Source organism: Mastigoproctus giganteus, chromosome 11 (assembly GCF_048544385.1).
Source record: "Mastigoproctus giganteus isolate SK-2022 chromosome 11, ASM4854438v1, whole genome shotgun sequence".
Lineage (NCBI taxonomy): Eukaryota > Metazoa > Arthropoda > Arachnida > Uropygi > Thelyphonidae > Mastigoproctus > Mastigoproctus giganteus.
In genome coordinates, this window is record NC_143585.1 from 97,124,883 (window position 1) to 97,144,564 (window position 19,682).

Genomic DNA, 19,682 nt, shown 5'->3' on the forward strand with positions numbered 1-19,682 from the left:
AAACGCAAACACATAAACATCTCTAGCGTCATTTACAGGATTAGAAACCAGATCTCTCCAACCAAAATTCTGGATATCACAGATCTAATAAAGTGAAGGTGTGCTTCATTTCTCCATAGGCTGTTAAAAAACAATTCTGGATCCGGTGCGACCTTGTCACCATCCATTTGGCAAAACCAGTGCTTTGATCGTCTTTTGCTTCCAATGGATCAAGGTGTTTGATTTTATAGGGAAAGAGGCGGGCCACATCTTTAAAGCATTATGTACCGAGTTCCACGGAATGGCAGTTTCAGAACCATTTCCAGAATTAGGTAACATTCTCGGAAGCATCTTCCTTGTCTGCGCGAGGAGCACAGTGGTATCGTCACCATCATCCCTACACCGAGTGAAAAAGGCCACGATTCGAATTCCGTCGATGACGCGAGGAACTTTAATGGGCTTTTTTTTCACTTCGTGGCTGCGTTAGTCGGTCTCAGGAGTAGATAGCAAGATTTTACCCCCCAGACACTGGTTTTTCGTCCAGCAAAACAGACAAATCGACCACAGAACACAAGCAATTAACAGATATAAGCCACACAGCACGGCAGATGAATTTAATTATTCTGGTGGCCTAAAAATAATAGTATGGAAGCATCTTCCTTATTTAATAGATTTCTTCTCAAAAAAGGAATTGAACCTTTTTATCCTTATTATGATCATGGGCTGCAACAACTACCATTCTTTAATAAAGTGTTTAAGAAATTGAAAGTTTCCTAAAACAACGCTTCTCTGCTTTAGGTGTCTCAGTCGACCAGCTGGAACTCTGCTGTCCCTTCAATGGTGGCAACAGCATTAACACTTACGCATTTTAGAAAAGACTATATTTTTCTGTGTGGTCAACAAAGTTAGACGAAGCCATTATCCATTAAAAGCTAAAGGCCCTACCGTGAACTGGTTTCGGAATTATTTGTTACCATAATCAGACAGCGGGTAGCGCTATAAGCATCCATGTGTCAAGAAGTGAATGTGTGTATCAAATCAAGACGAGCAGCCAAAGAAGATAAACTTTCGTTACAAGTACAGTATATAGTTTTTTTTTTTTTTTTTCCCTTCTATTCCTCTTCAGAATTGTGCTTTTGTCTTCTTATTTCTTAGCTATCTTTTTATTTATCAGGTCCACTTTACAGATTTTCTGTTTAAAATGATTTAGGTGGAGATGGGCTTTTGCCTGGGAACCACCCTGACACACACACACACACACACACACACACACACACACACACACACACACACACACACACACACACACACACACACACACACACACACACACAAGTATATAGTAGGAGTAATGGCATGTGATGCAAGAAAGCAAGTGTATGAGCTTATGCAGCATCAGCCAAAAAAAAAAAAAAAAAAAATTACACCATTCCCTACAAATGCCTGTCCAGTTCCTCCTTAAATTTATTTAACCTATCAACTTCCACGACGACAGATGGAAGTTTGTTCCAGCAAGCTGGCTAAAGGCAAATTTCCGCACATCTATTCTACATCTGTCTTTTCTTAATTTGAATTTATGGCCCCTTATGTTCGAAATCTGAAGAAGTGGAAGGATCCCATCAGAATTCAGCATGCTCAACCCATTCAAAGGCCTTATACACCTCAATCAGATCTCCGCGCAGGTGCCGTCTCCAGCCACTGCAATTTGTAGAACTTAAGCCTTTCTTAGTAAGAGGATCCCTTCGTTCCCCTCACCAATCTTGTTGCCCTTCCCTGTATTTTTTTATATTTATGCCCTTCTCTGTATTTTTTTTATATTTATGCCCTTCTCTGTATTTTTTTTATATTTGCTTAAACAAATCTACATCCTTCCTAAAATGAGGCCTCCAGACCTGTACGCAGTACTCAAGGCGTGGCTTGACCATTGCCTTATACAGAGGGACAATCGCCTCCTTTTCCCTGCTAGCAAAATTCCTATATATCATTGACAAAACCCCATGACCTGCCCTGGCAGCCTGTCTGCATTGCTCAGAAAACTTCATATCTGACTGCACAATTACTCCCAGGTCTTTTTCATTTTCTACCACCTTAAATGTAGTACACCACACAGCAGTTGGCACGTTTCTCTCGGGTTACTTCTACCCATAGGCAGTACTTTGCATTTGTCAAGGTTAAACTTCAGTTGCCACTTCTTAGCCCATCTGCCCAAATTTTCTAGATACTGTTGCAGTAGCACAGTCATTAACAACCCTTCCAACCTTTGTATCATCTACAAACTTCGATACTAACCCTGATATACCTTCATCAATATCATTGATAAATATACAAAACAACAGTGGACCCAACACCGAACCCTGTGGGACTCCACTAATAACATTAGTCCACAAAGAGCAGAACCCATTGATTACCACCCTCTGTCTTCTCCCACTCAACCATCCTTTTATCCATTGTAGCAACTTACCCTTAATATCATTCTGCTCAATTTGTACAAGATCAATCCCTATTAGGTAGGGCGCGTCAGCTACGTCACAATATGACAACATAACCTAACCTAAACGGAGTACTATTTCAACGAAAGTTAAATGCTTGGAAACTATCTTCTTAAGTGATAAAACTACAGCGTTACCACAAAGGATTCACAAGATATAAGTCTGAGAGCCAACAACCAGAATACTTAGGGAAGGAAAAAGATGTTTTCAGAAGCATTAAGATAAAACACATGTTGTTGTTGTGGGTGTTGCACACATCAGCAACTTTTACGATATTTCACCTATATCTGAAAATTGCATGTTCTACGGTAGATTTTCCTTTATCTTAAGGCTTTGTTGTGTGCAAAAATGAAGGAAAACCTACCCTTGACTGATTCACTCGGCTTTGTTGTGAAAAAGATGTCGTTCAAATTCGGGCTATTTCACCCAGAGTCGGAGGAAGGCAATTGTATCAACTGTGCTACCCAGGCCATGATGGCTCTATTAATTCATTATCCAATAGCTGGCACTATTTGGAAAAGTTTTGCATCAAATTGAATACTTTTCCAACGAAAACAAATTTAAAAAAAATATGGGGGAATTGCAAGCGTTATTGGTTCAATGTGACCATATTTATTGGCCAATTTTGCATGTTGTTCCAGCTGAAAGTGCAATTTACAGAAGATATATACAGAGTAATATGGCCTTAGTTGCTGATGCTACTACAACAGGCTGAAAGCTCAAAAGGAAACCACCCAGGAAGGGGTGATTTCCTTTTGTGAAATAAACAGATAATAACTTAAGTGGAACTGGAATGTTTTCATTTCAGAAAAATCAAGACCAAATATTTTGTTTAAATTGAATCACATGGCAGCTGCTATGTTCATTAAGCTATTACAAAAATGTCTGCATACCTACAGAACCTGGCAACTTTGTTAGTAATAGTTTTCGGACAAATATGATCTGGTAAAAAATATATACACATTTGTAAATCAATGGTTACATGGTGTGATGTGTGCAGGTAAGTACTATGAAGCTGAACTCTCTCTCCCCAAATCAGTTTACCAGCAATGGTAAACTGTAATGTGGGATCCTGTTCCTTCGTTAGGAACAGGATCCCACAGATTTCCAACAGATGAAATTGTGGGTGCAGATTTTGCTGGTGCTATAATAGACGACACTACTGATTGGTGTTCAAAGATCAGTGTCATCTGAGGCCTCACAGAATGTAAATGTCCAGAAAATATCCTTGGAAGAACTGCAGCCAAATATGTAACATGAGAGTGGGATGCTCAGTACTACATTAGCAAGTGAAATCACCAAATGACAAATCAATTTACCACTCCATTTAATGAACAACACATAAACGTTAGTAACAGCACCACAAAAATACTCCTACTTCAAACACACTACAGGCATGACTTGTCTGATTTCTGAAGTGCATTTCAGACACCAATTAGACAGAGACCCAATGTCTGCAGGATTGCACTAACGTAGGATACAGGAGGAAACTCATGTAGCCCCTGAATTGCAATTTACTCACAAAGATAAAAGTGTGCACATAGTGGAAACTAACTCCTCGCCATTCTGTAGTATACAAACAGTACAAAGATGCAATTGTGTGAGCCATGTTTCTGATGAGGGCACTGTGAATGCTAAAGGATATCTGCACTGTTTCAGATAAGGTACATAATACATTTAGGGCAATAGTCTCAGATAGAATAGAAGTTAACTAATATAGAGTTATCACTGAATTATGACCACTCCTATGAAAACTGAATGCGACCCATTGACCACGTGAGGTACAAAAGTGCAGAGTTAGTCGACCTACGTAGCATAGAAAAGGTGTCAGTGGTTCAGTAGGTAATAAAATTCCGAGCGTGATGGATAAAAGGATTTATCGGACTTTGATAAAGGACAGATTGTTGGGGGCCTGACGAGCTGGTGCATCGATTTCCAAAATGGCTGAACTGGTGGTGCTTGAGAGCCATAGTTAGTGTATCAGGACACGTCAAAATGGTCAAACGACAAAACTGCAAAGGTCAGCAAAAGGTTGATGTTAGAGGTGAGCGCCGGGTCCGACTTGTATAGGCCGAGCACTGTTGACTATCCAATACATGGGCCAACCCAGAACAAAATCTGACATGACCATGCACCGCAGTTGCACATTTGGGCTATACTAGCAGACCCCTACGGCATCCTCTCTTAACTAAGGTTCATCAGTGTAAGTCACCTGGTGTAAAGAGCATGCAAGTTGAATGTTAGAAGACTGAAAGGTGTGCTGGTCGGACGAGTCACGTTATTTACACCACACTGTGGATGGTCGTGTACAGATTTGATGTCAGCAACATGAGGCTCTTCATCCACCATGCATGATATCAAAAGTGCAGGCGGTTGTATGGTGCGGGGCATGTTTCTCTGGCAGGAACTTGTACCTCCGGTGCATGTGGAACAATGTAACACTGGTCTACGCTATTGCCAACTGTTTGCTGCATACACCTCACTGTTATACTTTTTCACGAATGGCGATGGTGTCTTCCAAGATGACAATGCGCTGAGCCATCAGGCACTTGTGAAGGAATGGTTTGAGGAAGTTCTGATTTCCAGCATATCAATTGGCCTCTGAACGCTGCCGATATCAATCCCATAGAAAGACACATCAGGCATCTGGATACACCAATCACCTCCACTGCTGATTGTGTTACAGTTCGGTTGGCCATACCTCCCGACATCTTGTTGAATAAATGCCACGTCAGATAGCTGCTGTACTGAGGGCAAAAGGAAGACCTACGAAGAAATAGGTAGGTGGTCATAATTCAGTGATTACTCAGTGTATAAGTTAGTGCTAGAGCATCATGCCTATATGTAGCCAGCTACTAAGCAGGCGAGAAATGGCATCATTTAAGTATACCTCATATTGTTGTCTATACTTTCACGAGTTACCACGATATTGCGCTACCTCGAATAAGTAACGCTTCACCAATGGAGAATACTAATGTATTCTCAGCTCCGCCACTATTTGGAGCTTCTTGGTTCATCGGTGGGTGGGCAGGTACACTGGTGACATGACTTCTACATAACCTGAGATTATTACCTAAATGTACAGTGGTGTGCAAAACATAAAGACCAACACTATTTCTAAAGGTTACAACCACAAAATCAAACGAAACTGCCTGTAGCAATTTGCATAACTGTGGCTGTTCAGTAGAAAGCTGGTGCACATGCAAAAATTTGAATCATGATGAGGGTTCACATTAAAAGTAGCAGTTATGTGCAAATTACCAAATGGTGAGCATGATTTTTAGACTTAACAATCATGGATTAATTGGATGTATTGTACAGCATGTTAAACAGGCAACAATAATACTATTGAACTGATTATCAGCAGTTATTCTTTGTGATTTAAGAATCAGCAGATAAAACCACTAAGTTGCATTGATTAAACTGTAATTATGTGGGATTTAAAGATGTAACTACTGTCTAGGTGATCAGGTGCAGTAGCATACTGCTCTTTTAGCAGAGGTTCAAAGCCAGACCATTAAATATGATCGATCTTCCAACCCACACTGTACCAGCATGGCTGATTATGGTCAATTTCTCTCAACATGAAATAGTTGAGGCTTCCATCTTGCAGTGATAATGGATGCAGTTTACCTTTTTTAAATCAAGGGTAAAGGGAAGAATTTTTGCTTTTGAAAAGGAAGACTAGTATCCTGAATATTTAAATTCTATATGGTGGGACAAGTTATTGGTGTTAATAAAAAATTATAAATAGGAAACACTCACTGAAAAAAAATCAAAGAACCCACTGGGCTTTTCATACCAAATAAAAAATTCTGTTCAAAGTTTAGGCTTAAATGGAAGAAAATGCATGGCAAGCACATAAATTATCAAATATTGAGGTCTATGATGGATATAAACTAGTCTGCAGTTAACTCACAAAGGTTAGGCAAGCCACAGCAGATTACCTTTGGCAAAGGATGCAAAAAAAAAAAAAAGCAGCAGCAAAGCCTTAGTTAATTGTAGAAGGAAAAGAATCACATTGGTCCACTTAATCTGTTAATAATCCTGCTGTTACTGACAAATTTAATAGGTATTTTGTGTCTACATTCACATATAAGGCACTCTTTAGGGAAGTTGATGACTGAAGTTTATAAAATTTGAATAGGTAGCTTTCATCAACCGGTGAAATACCACCACTTTGCTTATTGGAGGCTTGAAGTGGTGAAACCCATGTTTAGTCTCTAGAGCAAAGTTTCCAGCATCACCCCCCCCCCCCATACTTCTCCTTCAGCCCATGCACGGTACTAAGTACTATAGGTTTTAATACCTTTCGTGTTTGGGGTTTTCATAAAAAAAAAAAATAAAATAAATAATTTTGTAATAACAGAGAGGAAAGAGCAAGAGAAATTGAAGTTGAACAAAAAAAAGGTACCAGGGATCAATGGCATCTTTCCAATTATATTAAGACAGCAAAGGAGGCATGCAAACCCTTAGCCATAATTCAGGGAGTGCCATTAGATTCAAGGGGGTTTCCTGTGGACTGGAGATGTGTGAACGTATCCCCAGTTCACAAAATGTAATCAAAGAGTGACATGAGTAATTAGACTTTTTAGCATAACTTGTTCCATTGTTCCAGAGAAAATAATGGAGTCACTGGTTAAAGAATAAATGACAGACCATATAGACAGGAGTGCAATTATACTTCAGTTGTTGTTGTGTTTAACGACACATAGGCTACTTGGGCCATATTGTGTCTTCTAATGGTGAATATGAAATAACTATATTTTATTATATATCCCTATCCGGTTTAGGAAAGTAAACAGTTCTTTTTTATTAGGATCATCTCCCAGAATCTGAGATAAATTTATTGATGTCTGCATATTAGTTAACGATTTAAAAGTGTCTAAGCGGATGTTTTGAAAGAGAGGACAGTCCACTAACAAATGACGAATGGTCAGTTGTACTTGACATGATGGACATTGTGGAGCGCTTTCATTAGTTAACAGATACAGGTGAGTGAGATGAGTATGCCCAATCCTGAGCCTTCCTAAGATTGTTTCTTCTCGTCTGCTTTTCTGGAAGCTGGAGGGCCACAGCTTTGGTTCCGGTTTTATTTGGTAGAGTTTATTTCCTGGATAACCTTTCCAGATTAATGACCAGCTGTTATAACCTGCTTTACGGATAATGTGTTTGTAATCCGTATATGGAACTTGAAAAGTCTGCGAAATAGTGGTTTCTGGTTGTTTGGCTGCATGATCTGCTCTTTCATTGCCGGATATTCCAGAATGTCCTGGGATCCAGCAGAATGTCACAGTTTGATTCAATTCCATACAGGCAAGTAACTTAGAATGAATCTGTTTTACTACAGGGTGAGAGGATTTGGTATTAGTATTTATGGCAGAGACAGCACTGAGTGAGTCAGTGAATATTAAAGCAGACGGAATTAGTTGTTCAATAATGAGATCCAGAGCTAAGTTTATAGCATAGAGCTCAGCAGTGAAGATACTGCATTCTATTGGCAATGAGACAGAAGTGCTAAATGTTGGGAAGATTGCAGCAGCACCTACTTGGGTCTCGGTTTTTGATCCATCCGTATAGATTTCACATGCGTTTGAATTAGAAAGAGTGTAAGTTGCATGTAACTGTGCGATATTGGAAGGAGACAGCGTGTTCTTTCCCCACTGTTGAAAGTAGTCATCATATATTGCACAGATATTTGCCCAGGGTGGTTCTGGTGGTGTTTTGTCCTGAAATATATTGCTGATATCTATGTTCCATGATTGGGCCAGTTCCTTAAATCTAAGTGCAGCAGGTCGGTTTTCATTAGGTTTACTGATATAAAATGACTCGCATTCAGTATTGTAGAGACATCTCCAACAAGGATGAGACGGCAGACTACGGATTTTTGCAGCATACATCAGAAGTAATGATTTTCTGCGAAGATGTAAGGGAGGTTCATGAGCTTCGATGTACAGGCTCTGAACCGGGGAGGTTCTGAATGCGCCTAGAGCGAATCTCAAAGCACAGTGCTGGATGGTGTTTAGTCGTTCTAAAGTACTTTTCCTCGCTGAATCATATACTGGAGAGGCATAGTCCAAGCGAGACCTGATGAGAGCTCTATACAGACGGATGAGGGTATGACGATCAGCACCCCATGACATGGATGACACACACCGGAGGATGTTTAATTTTTTCAAGCAGATGGTACGAAGATAGGCCACATGTGCTTGAAAGTTCAGTTTCCTGTCTAGTATCAGACCAAGGAAACGGATATTGTGAGCAAGAGGAATTGGCACGTTATTTATCTTTAGCTCTGGATCAGGATGAAGTGACCGAAGTTTGCAGAAATGAGTGGTAGTGGTTTTCTGTTCAGCGAGATTATATCCATTTCGTAAGGTCCAGGATTGAATTTTCGTTAAAGCAATTTGTAGCTGTCTTTCGATAGTATTCATGCTTTGCGATTGGCAGGATATAGTGAGATCGTCAGCATACATGTATACTTCAATCATTTTTGGAAGTTCTTCCAAAATATTGTTGATCCTAATTGCAAATAGGGTTGGACTCAATATGGAACCCTGTGGGACACCCTCTTCTTGAATGTGAGATGTTGACAGCATGTTTTTATATCGGACCTGAAATGTACGCAATTTTAAAAAGTTCTGAATTATTAAAGGGAGATGTCCTCTCAGCCCCAACTGATGCATATCTTTAATAATACCATGACGCCATGTGGTGTCAAATGCTTTATGAATATCCAGGTTGACCATCACTAGATGTTGTTTTCTCACGAAGGCATTACGAATGTTTGATTCAATTTTTACAAGTACATCTAGGGTGGACCTGTTTTTACGGAAGCCATATTGGTGATCAGAAAGGAGATTTTCGGAGTCGAGAATCCAGGTGAGCCTCTTATGTACCATCCTTTCAAAGATTTTGCCCAGACAGCTTGTCAACGATATCGGTCTGTAATTCTCAACTAGAGAAGGATCTTTGCCTGGTTTTGCAATAGCACAAATATAGGAATGACGCCATGACAGAGGATATGTATTTTCAGAGAAGATCCGGTTATAAAAGAGTAATAGTGTGCCGAGATCGGCTTCACACAGATGCTTCAGCATACTGTAGTGAATGCCGTCTGGTCCTGCTGCGCTGTTCGGAGATTTGCTCAAAGATTCTCTCAGTTCAGATAGAGTAAACAGCTGGTTATATGGAAGTGAAAGTCTAGTTGCGAAATTAAACTTATGACGTTCTGATTCAGTTTTACTGCGTTGAAAGGAGATCACATAAGAGGAACAGGCAGAAATGTTATAAAAAGATTCGGCTAAAGCATTTGCAATGTCAGTAGGAGAGGATAAGTCCTGCCCATTGCATTGTATTATCGGAGATTGCTGCGGTAGAAATTTCCCATTGAGAGCTTGAATTTTTTTCCAAATGATTCTAGTGTCAGTATTTTTGTTAATAGCTGAGGCGAATTTAATCCAGGAGTCACGTTTTGCTGTCTTCCTAATTTGTCTTGCTTTGGCTCTGAGTTTTTTGTACATAATTAGGTTGGCAGTAGTTGGAAATTTGCGAAACTGGTTCCAGGCACGGTTTTTTTCTCGTTTCACTTTGGAGCATTCTTCATTCCACCATTGATTTTGGTGTACCCGCTTGCTCTGGTTGGATTTTGGAATGGAAATTTCTGCTGCAGATAATATATGACTTGTAAAGTGGTCAGTTACAACATCAATATGATTTTGTTGTACATATAGTTTGTCAAGTAAAACACAAGTTGAATAGTTTTTCCAGTCTGCTTTATGAAAGTTCCAAGAAGTACTGCCTTTAGGACATGATACCGTCTGTGTTTGAATTGTATTGATGATAGGAAAATGGTCACTGTGGAATGGATCATTTAGCACTGACCATTCCATGCTTGGAAAAAGAGATGCTGAACATATTGATAAGTCTATGGCTGATGTACTACCTGTAGGTAGTTGGATGTGAGTTGGAGAGCCAGAATTTAACAGAGTCAGGTTATGGTTATCCAGGAACATTTCTATTAATTGGCCTCTCCTATCCATGATGGGAGATCCCCACAATGGATGGTGACCGTTGAAATCGCCGAGTAAACAGACTGGAGGTGGCAATTGTGTGATAAGGTTGTCAAGTTCAATCTGAGAGCAAGGATAATTCGGTGGAATATAAATGGATGCAAGGGTTAACGATATTCCCATTGCTATCCGAACCGCTACAACTTCTAAAGAGGTTTGTAGTTGGACATGTCTTGACGGTATGTTAGTTCTAATAAGAATAGCCACCCCACCACGAGCAGGAGTGTCAGAATCCCTGTCTCGCCTAAACATAGAATAATTTTTAATTTTCAGAGAAACTTGTGGTGATAAAAAGGTTTCCTGTAAACATACACCTATTGCTTTAGTTTGTATTAGTAAATCATTCAAGTCATCTATATTACTGCGTAATCCTCTACAGTTCCATTGAAGGAATTTATTCATTTGCTGGATTTATTGGAGGAAGATTGATCTGACTGTTTTTTCTGGGAAGGTTTCTGTCTGCTTAGTTTCGATTTTTCATTTCTGGGAAATGTTGGGCGTCCTGTATCCATGGTATCATTCGCATGTAACTCAAGTACTGTCTCTTCATCCACTGACTGAACCTCCATTTCCATGTTGCTAATCCTTGGTTTTGATTTCTTCTGGTTTTCAATAGTAGCTGATTTCGTTGTTTCTGGCAAGGTTGAGATAGCATCAGTTGGGATGCTGATTGGGGTGTTGCTGGTCTCACTGACTGTAGTTTTCTTATTATAAGTTAGCTCAGTTTTGGCCCAGGCGGCAAAGGAAATATTCGGTTCGATGGAGACATCTGTTTGGGTTGCAGCTGAGCGGCTATTTTTTGTGACCGATGCATATGATCGGCTAGGCATGGTTAGCATTATTTGCTTTCTTGCTTCAGGGTATGTGACTTTATGCTCCACTTTATACTTCTGGATTTTTTTCCATTTTCCAAAGGTCACACGCTTTAGAAAATGCAGGATGGCTTCCTTTACAGTTTGGGCAAACAGGAGTGGAAGCTGTACAGTCTTCTTGAGAATGCTCCTTGGAACCACAAAGAGGACACACAGCATCGCCTCGGCATGCTGTGTGACCACAAAGAGGACACACAGCATCGCCTCGGCATGCTGTTTGAGAATGACCGTACTTCTGACATTTAAAGCAGCGAATGGGGTTTGGGATGTAAGGACGAATCTTACAATTTAGGTAACCTGCTTTAACAGAAGATGGAAGAGTCGGAGTACTGAAAGTTAAAATGATGGACCTGGTTGGTAGTAGGTTGCCATCATTTTTAGTCATGATTCTCCGTGCATGAGTCACTTTTTGATCACTAAGCTCTTGTATTATTTCTTGTTCAGAGACATTTAGTAAGTCCCATTCGCTGATGACGCCTTTAGAGGTGTTCAGGGTGTTATGTGGCGTAACTGACACTGGAATGCTGTTAAAAGTTGTCAATTTTAACAATTTTTCTGAATGGCTTGGCTTGGAAGCTTCAATTAGAAGGTCTCCAGATTGAAGACGCTTCACCATTTTAGGAGATCCAACAACCGATTCTAAACATTTCTGTATTAGAAATGGCGATAACTTGCCTACAGGTTGTGTGGATAATGAGTGCATTATTAGAAATGCTGGCATATCTGCACTCTGTTTTTCAGTCCGCTGTCTCTTCGGACGATTCAAGTCACGCTCTGAATCAGAGTTGACAGGTATGGAGCTCGTGGGCTCTAGCGGTGGATATGCATCACAATCCATCGTTGCTCCTTTCAGCCCTGGAAGAGGGAATTCCTTCTCCCAGGTTACCGACCCCGCCACGTGGAGGCAGGAGCGGTGCCAACCAGTGACCAAGCGATCAGCAGAAGAAGAGAGCAGTACGTTGCTAGCGATGGCAGTGACGTTGCAAGCGGGGTTAGCAGTAACGTTGCTAGCGGTGAAGCAGTGACGTTGCTCAGCGAGGGAAGCAGTGACGTTGCTCAGCGAGGGAAGCAGTGACGTTGCTCAGCGAGGGAAGCAGTAACGTTGCGAGCGGTGGAGGGTTTATGAAAGCACTAGTACTCACTCTAGGAAAAACGCTAGAAAACGCACTATAAAGATCGCTTGGGAACTATCGCTTGGCACTCGGGGCCTTATACTTCAGTCAAACAGAGGTGCATTAAGGGGATATCTTGTCTGGCCAGTTTTCCTGAATACTATGATACAGTAACAAAGAAACTGGAGGCAAAAAATAATTTTGATGTCATATACTTGGAATTCAAGAAAGCTTTTGATACTGTTGTGCATACAAGACTGCTGTACAAATTGGATCAGTGAGGCATTAAAGGAAAGTATGTATATAGCAATGGCTGAGTGGGAAAAGGCAGATCATGATTATAAACAGACACTCCATGGACTTTTATTAGTGGGATTCTCACAGGGTTCAGTGCTGGGCCCATTTTTTTCTGTATTTATTAATATTGATGAAGGTATATCAGTAATGTTTGTTTACAGTTGACACAAGGATTGGTAGGGTGGTCAATGACTGTAACAAAGGTATACTGCTTGATCAAGATATAGAAAAATTAGTAAGATGGGCTGAGCAATGGCAGTTGAAATTTTAACATTGAGAAATGTCGAGTACTGCATATGGGTAGCAATAATCCCAGATTAGCATACCAACTTTGTACTACACTCAGGGTAGTGGAAAATGAAAAGCAGTGAAGGCAGCTCATTATGTTTTGTCAATGATATACAAGAATTTTGTTAGCAGGGATAAGGTGATTATTCAACTGTATAAGAAAATGGTTAAGTCTGGGAGGCCTCATTTTAAGGATGTAGACTTGCTGGAACAAGAAGGGCAGGGGAAGTGCTCTTAACGAGAAAGGCTTGTTTTGAAAATTGGCATTTGGAGACTAGACTGGCATTCTGTAAGGTGATGTGATTGAGGTGTAAGGCCTTGAATGGCTTGTGCAAATTCAATACTAATGGGATCTGTCCTCTTGCTCAGACAATGCACACTGGGGCATAAATTCAAGCTGAGGAAGGATGGTTGCAGAATAATGAACAGAACAAGTGGTTGATTGCAGGAATAAGCTTCCATCCATTATTGTAGAAATAGGAGCTGGAATAAATTCAAGGAAGAACTAGAGAAATTATTGGAAAGGATAGATAGGCAAAATGGAATTTTTTTTTTTTTTTTGGCTGACTATATAAGGTTGCTTTCTTGCATCATTTGCCACCACTAATAATAAGTTGTGAAACCACTACACTCTTAAGAGCAAACTAGAAAGGTCTAGAAAGGTATGGTTATCCAAGTGACTCCAAAAATTGAGGTCAGTTTTATCTGATCCCTTCCAATATTCCATCTGCCACTATTGAACACTATGCCATCATGTTGTACCATTGATTTAGCCTAATGTCAGTCTAACTCACTATTAGCTCATGGTTCTAATAACATGGTAAGTCAGTGCACAAAGCCTATAACAGCGACGAACAAGGAAATTTGTTTTGTGCAAATTCTCAGAATATAAAAGGCATATAAATGTGTTATCATTATGTTTGTCTAATTTAACAAAAAACTACAAAAGTTTTTAGTTTTCAACAAAAAACTAAAAAAGGGACTTTTAATCACATAACAGATCTTTATGATAAATACAGCCAGAACTAAACAGAATATCCTTTAACCAAATGTATGTTGCTACACAAAAATTCAGGGAATGCTTCTTTTTATCAACAAAGATTTCTACAATTGTAAAAAAAATTAATACCTAAAATGTGTTATCAATAATCATAATTAACTCATTACCTCAAGCCTAACTTCAAATAAATAATATATATATATATATATATATATACTATTTCAGAAAAAGATATTTTTTATTGCTTTAGTAAAAGAGAAACTGAAAACATTCTAAATTTTATAGGGGATTTATCAGTTTTCACCTTGAATTGAAGAAAAAAAAAAAGTATATTTATTAACTAAAATGGAGATGTTCCTTTCTTTTAGTTTTCTTATAAGTCCAGAAATGTTTTAAGCACTAATGAATGAAACAAACTACGATTCAAATATCTTAAAAATAAAAAAATGTCATTCACTTTTTCGAATTCAATAGACTATAAGGCTTGGACAACTAACATTAGCAATCCTCAGATTTTTTAACATACTGAGTTTAACTGTATGTATCTCTAACCCTCTTTCCTTCTCAAATCAATGTGTACTAAGTATTTTGGTTACAGCACAAGATCTGACATCAACAATTTTGTTATCATGTTATCAAATAATCACCAGATGGAAAAAAAAAGAGCTGTTTGCAATAACTTCAGCTAAATTAAGAAATTTGAATTTTGTCTAATAATTAAATTTTGATTCAAAATTGGACAAAAATAAATGAGATTCAAAGTGGAAAAATCTGCTAACACGTCTTTCTCAACCAAACATGAGATTTTTTAAATAGTTTACAGAAAGTAAAAATAACTACAAAGAACATTATTACAAGAAAATAAAAGAAATAAATAAAATAAGATTCTAATAATGAGGGACATTTTTAAAAATGTATGTCACAATTTGCTTATGTCATCATTATATTCTTGAAAAATTTACAAATTTACACATGAATTTGCATATTTAAACTTTCAAAAATAAGATATTGCAATTTAAAAAAATAATAAACCAAGATACGCCAATCTGTAGTCAAGCAATATTTTGAAAGGGACACAAAACTGCACAAATATTTTATAAAACCTACAATTTCTACTACATAGATTAAACATAAAACATATCTAAAAGGTTTTATTATTTTTTAGATGAGTAAAGATTTCTGTGGAAAACTGTATGAAGATATATAAAACAAAGTAAACCTCCTATTTATTAGTCCAGTTGTTTAGATCCAGATGAATTTTTAGCCTTTTTTGCACTCTCCATATGCAGCTGAAACTCAATACACCTTTCAAGAAAGTGCTTTCTTTATTTTTTTCATTGAAACCATGAAATCTTCATTAATTATCAAATAGAAAAAAAAATAATAAATAAATAAAATAAAATTACAGGATCAAGAAATGCTACTAAGAGAAGTTACCATTTCGTGTTGTGTCTAAGCAGCAATAGAAAGAGATATTTCCTTGTAAAACAGCTTCATGTAACTCTTTTTTTGAAACTGTTGAGTGAATGTTGCTCTTTTTAAGTGTTGGAAAGAATGTTTGCTACTGCAACTTTTAAATATACTGTAGTTAATACCAAAATTACTTTTGATTTATCACAATAAATTAGTCATGTATACACATTTCACATTACTTTTTGGATGTGTCCTGGGAAAAGTAGTTTTCTGTTCCCATGAAACTGATTTTTAAATCAGTTTCATGGGAACCACAATGAAACCGATTAAAAAAAAAAAAAAAAAAAAAAAACTTCTGGTTACAAATATGAAATTTTTATTGTTGAAAAGTAGATAGTATCATCTAGAAAATTTCATAAATGCTAGTACCAAAAAGTTTTTAAAATTGGGACCCCGCTGAACCTGCACAACTGATGGAGCAAAAATCTGTATTACACATACTATGCTAAGAGTGAAGTTTATTCTAACCCTTTTTTATTGACTCGCAATTTGATATGGAAGTGAAATTGAAACCCATAATTCATTTTGCAATATAATGTTATTAAAAGATATGAAAAGCCAACTTGATTTCATCTTTACTATTAGTTAATGGTTTTATACACAGAATAGGATTACTTTAGTAGCAGATGAAGCAAGCAAGAACTTAGTTTACAAAATAAAAGCATTAATGAAATAGAAATAGAGTGGAATGTACACAACTGGTCATACTTAAAAATCAAGCTTATATTTAAATCACAGTGAACATATGCAGAAGCTATGGTACAGCTGACATGGGTGTTTCCATCAACCGTTTTTGATAATTATTTTCCTAACTGTATTTTAAAAAATACAATTTTTATTGGCAGTTAACTTTCCTAAATAATATTAATTACTATATGTTTAATTAGAATCATGGCAAAAGTTTACTTTTATTTAGGTTTAAAGTAGATACAAAGGCAGTTAGATACCAACTTTAGATATTAGATCAATTTTTGAAGAAAAAATTCAATCAAAAATGTAAACATTTTTCTTAGAGGATTCGATTACCATGTTTTGTAAATAATAATTTATTTTTCAAATGATCAATCATAATGAATGCAAATGAAGCAACTTCAAAAAAGAATACATACACATTTTTGTAATTTATCAAGGAAAATGTGCTATATGCAATTTCATTTCATATGGAAGAGTTTGGACTACTCTGTCCACTTACGTTTTTACAGCCAACAAATTTTGAACTTGGACACACCACACTACATATCATAATATCAGGATGTTTATTATAGGAAATTTACAAGTTCAAAGTAAAGTTTAATGTCATACAAATAAGAAAGAAAATTAAGTTAAAAGGGATTCAACTTAAAACATGGAAATTTTCCCCCAAAAACAACGAATTCTGATGTTAGTATATGCAGTGGAGTGCACTCACATGTATTATCTGAATACCTACATAATTCTAACTGTGCCCTTAAAAAAATGTTTTATCAGAATCAATTTTAAACTGAATATTGCAATGTCATGGTACTCACAACAGAATGAATTGCTATAACACAAATTAACTATATGATGCACTATTTTTAAACAAATGGCACTGCCAAAAGGCTATGCTGCCATTTATTTAACAGATGAGACACTGCTACAACAGCTTATTTCAGGACTAACTGTCCTTCATTAAATAGCAAGTTGTCTCAATTAGTGATAAGAGCTGTTCTGTGTGAGGTACAATGCAATGTGAAGAAGGTGTACAATTCATAACATTAATATACAGTAAAAGCTAAATGGCAAGTTAATATACAGGAAGAGGCACTGGGACCATTCTGGACAATAATAATCAGCACAATATCTTAGACAGACAACTCTTTGTACAGAAGTTTGATCTACTAGGAGAACTAACTACCACTGCAATATTCACTGTAGTTTAAAATCTTCCGGCCAGAAAAAACAATTAAGTAGACAGAACGGTTCAAGTGCTTTTCCATACACTGACTATGCCATATAGCTTTTGCTGTGATAAAGATCATGAAGGTATTCTTTTACCAAGAAGTAGGGCTTAAGGCATTTATATCGAAGTTAGAGATATTATATTTTTTGTTACCAACAAGTGGCAAGGCAAACTTTCTCTTAGATATTTTTTTATCATCACTGCTATGTAACATATTTCCATTTGATCTATATTCAGGTTTTCCTTTAGGTGCCATTTGTTGTGATTGATCTTTATTTCCTGGATATGTAAATAAACCCTCACAAATCCAGCGTATAGGACTCATACTAGATGACACGGAATGATTGCTTTTAAAACCAGAATTACTTTCAGAAATGCGTTTTGGAAATACTGGAGATCCTTGAGGTGAGCATACTGGAGTTGTTTCAGAAGAACTTGGTGTTGATGATGAATCTTTAATGGCAGGGGTAGTAGAAAATGGCTGAGGAGTGGCAGTGACAGGTATTCTGCTTTCTTGAAAATAGTGACCTGGTGTTACTGGACAGGAATATACTCCAACTGTTTCTTCAACAGATTGCCAAACTGTAGTTGAAGAATTTGCTATAAGTAAATATTTTTTTAAAATTTAGATTAAAAATTGGCAACATGTGTGACAGAAACAATTATCAATAATAATTAAAACTCACTGAATGAGAATAATTATTTTTAAAAAAGAATAAAAATCTTTTATTGTCATCATATGAAGATAAATCTTTATTCAATTAATACTTATGCAACTTAGAAATTACTACTCACATAATACACTATTTTTCATTGTTCTGTTTATGAATTTTGGAATTACAACAGTACACAATGGTACTAAGACCATCTTTGTAGTGCTTTCATGTTGCTAGAATCATGCATGCTTCTTTTGAGAAGCCAAAAGATAAATGTATATATACAATTAAAGTATATGACAGAATAAAGAAGGATTTCATCCATAGGGCCCACACTTGTGAATCACATTGCACCAGCATCTGAAAACCAAAGGTTTATTATTTTACGGTGCCGACAACAGAGAAATAGGCAATTATAAACACTGATTTTCCCATGTCTCACTAAGATGGTAAGAGTAATTTAGTCACCTATGCTGTGTGGTCAGCATCACAGCATCCAATAACCATGGAGTACTTGACTGGTGTGCAACCTGCATTCATCATTAAGGCATACTTATAAAAATGATAATAGTATTGTGGCCACTCAATGCTTATTTTTTCACCATAATAATCCAATAAGGTCCACTCATCAGATTATGAACTTTGAGAAAACACTATTCTGCACTAAAGAAGAAGCCTCTGGGTAAAGCAAGAAGTATAAGAATGCCAGACAACATCAGCACTATCAGGACCATGCTTGAACAGAGTCCATTACATTTTACACATTGCTATGCAGGTTACATTAAACATTCCAGACAGGAGCCTACGGTGCATTTTGCATGAAGACTTATTTCTATCTATACAAAATCCAGGAAGGCAGTGTATGTACTGAAAGATTAAAATTACATTAACCACTTGAATATCTGTCAACAACCCCTGACTCTTCTGTACAAGGATGGAGTCTATTCATAATCTGTTTATCACTGATGAGGCACATTTTCATCTTTCCATACTTAGCAAGCAGAATTTTCAGTGTTAGCATTAGTAGAGGAATATGATGCAAGAAAGCAAGCTTATGCAGCATCAGCCAAAAAAAAAACCACTTCCATTTCACCCCTCCGTTCGTTCGAAATACCTGTCCAGCTGAGCCTTAAATTTATTTAGGCTATCAACCTCCACAACAAGGGATGGAAGTCTGTTCCACCAACCAACTACAAGCTGGCTAAAGGCAAATTTCCGCACATCTATCCTACATCTGTCTTTCCTCAATCTGAATTTATGCCCTCTCAGGTGATTATTCTGAGCAAGAGGAAGAATCCTGTCGGCACTGAGCATGCTCAAACCATTCAAGGCTTTACACCTCTATCAGATCACCTCGCCAGTGCCTAGTCTCCAGACACTGTAATTTGCAAAACTTAAGCCTTTATTTGTAAGAGCAACCCTTTGTTCCATTCACTAATCTTGTTGCCCTTCTCTGTACTCGTTCCAGCAGCTCTACATCCTTCTTGAAATGAGGCCTCCAGACCTGTATACAGTACTCAAGA

The 19,682-nt window shown here is 37.5% G+C and overlaps 1 protein-coding gene across 1 annotated transcript in view; it reads right to left on the reverse strand.

Moving 5' to 3' along the window:
• Window positions 1-16,727: 16,727 nt before the first annotated feature.
• Window positions 16,728-19,682, reverse strand: part of LOC150078284 (uncharacterized) — a 32,905-nt gene continuing 29,950 nt past the window's right edge. The window contains exon 3 of the mRNA XM_090384236.1: window positions 16,728-18,103. Within this exon, the coding sequence (XP_090240362.1) occupies window positions 17,595-18,103 (509 nt within the window). The 3' untranslated portion in view covers window positions 16,728-17,594. The remainder of the gene's footprint in view (window positions 18,104-19,682) is intronic.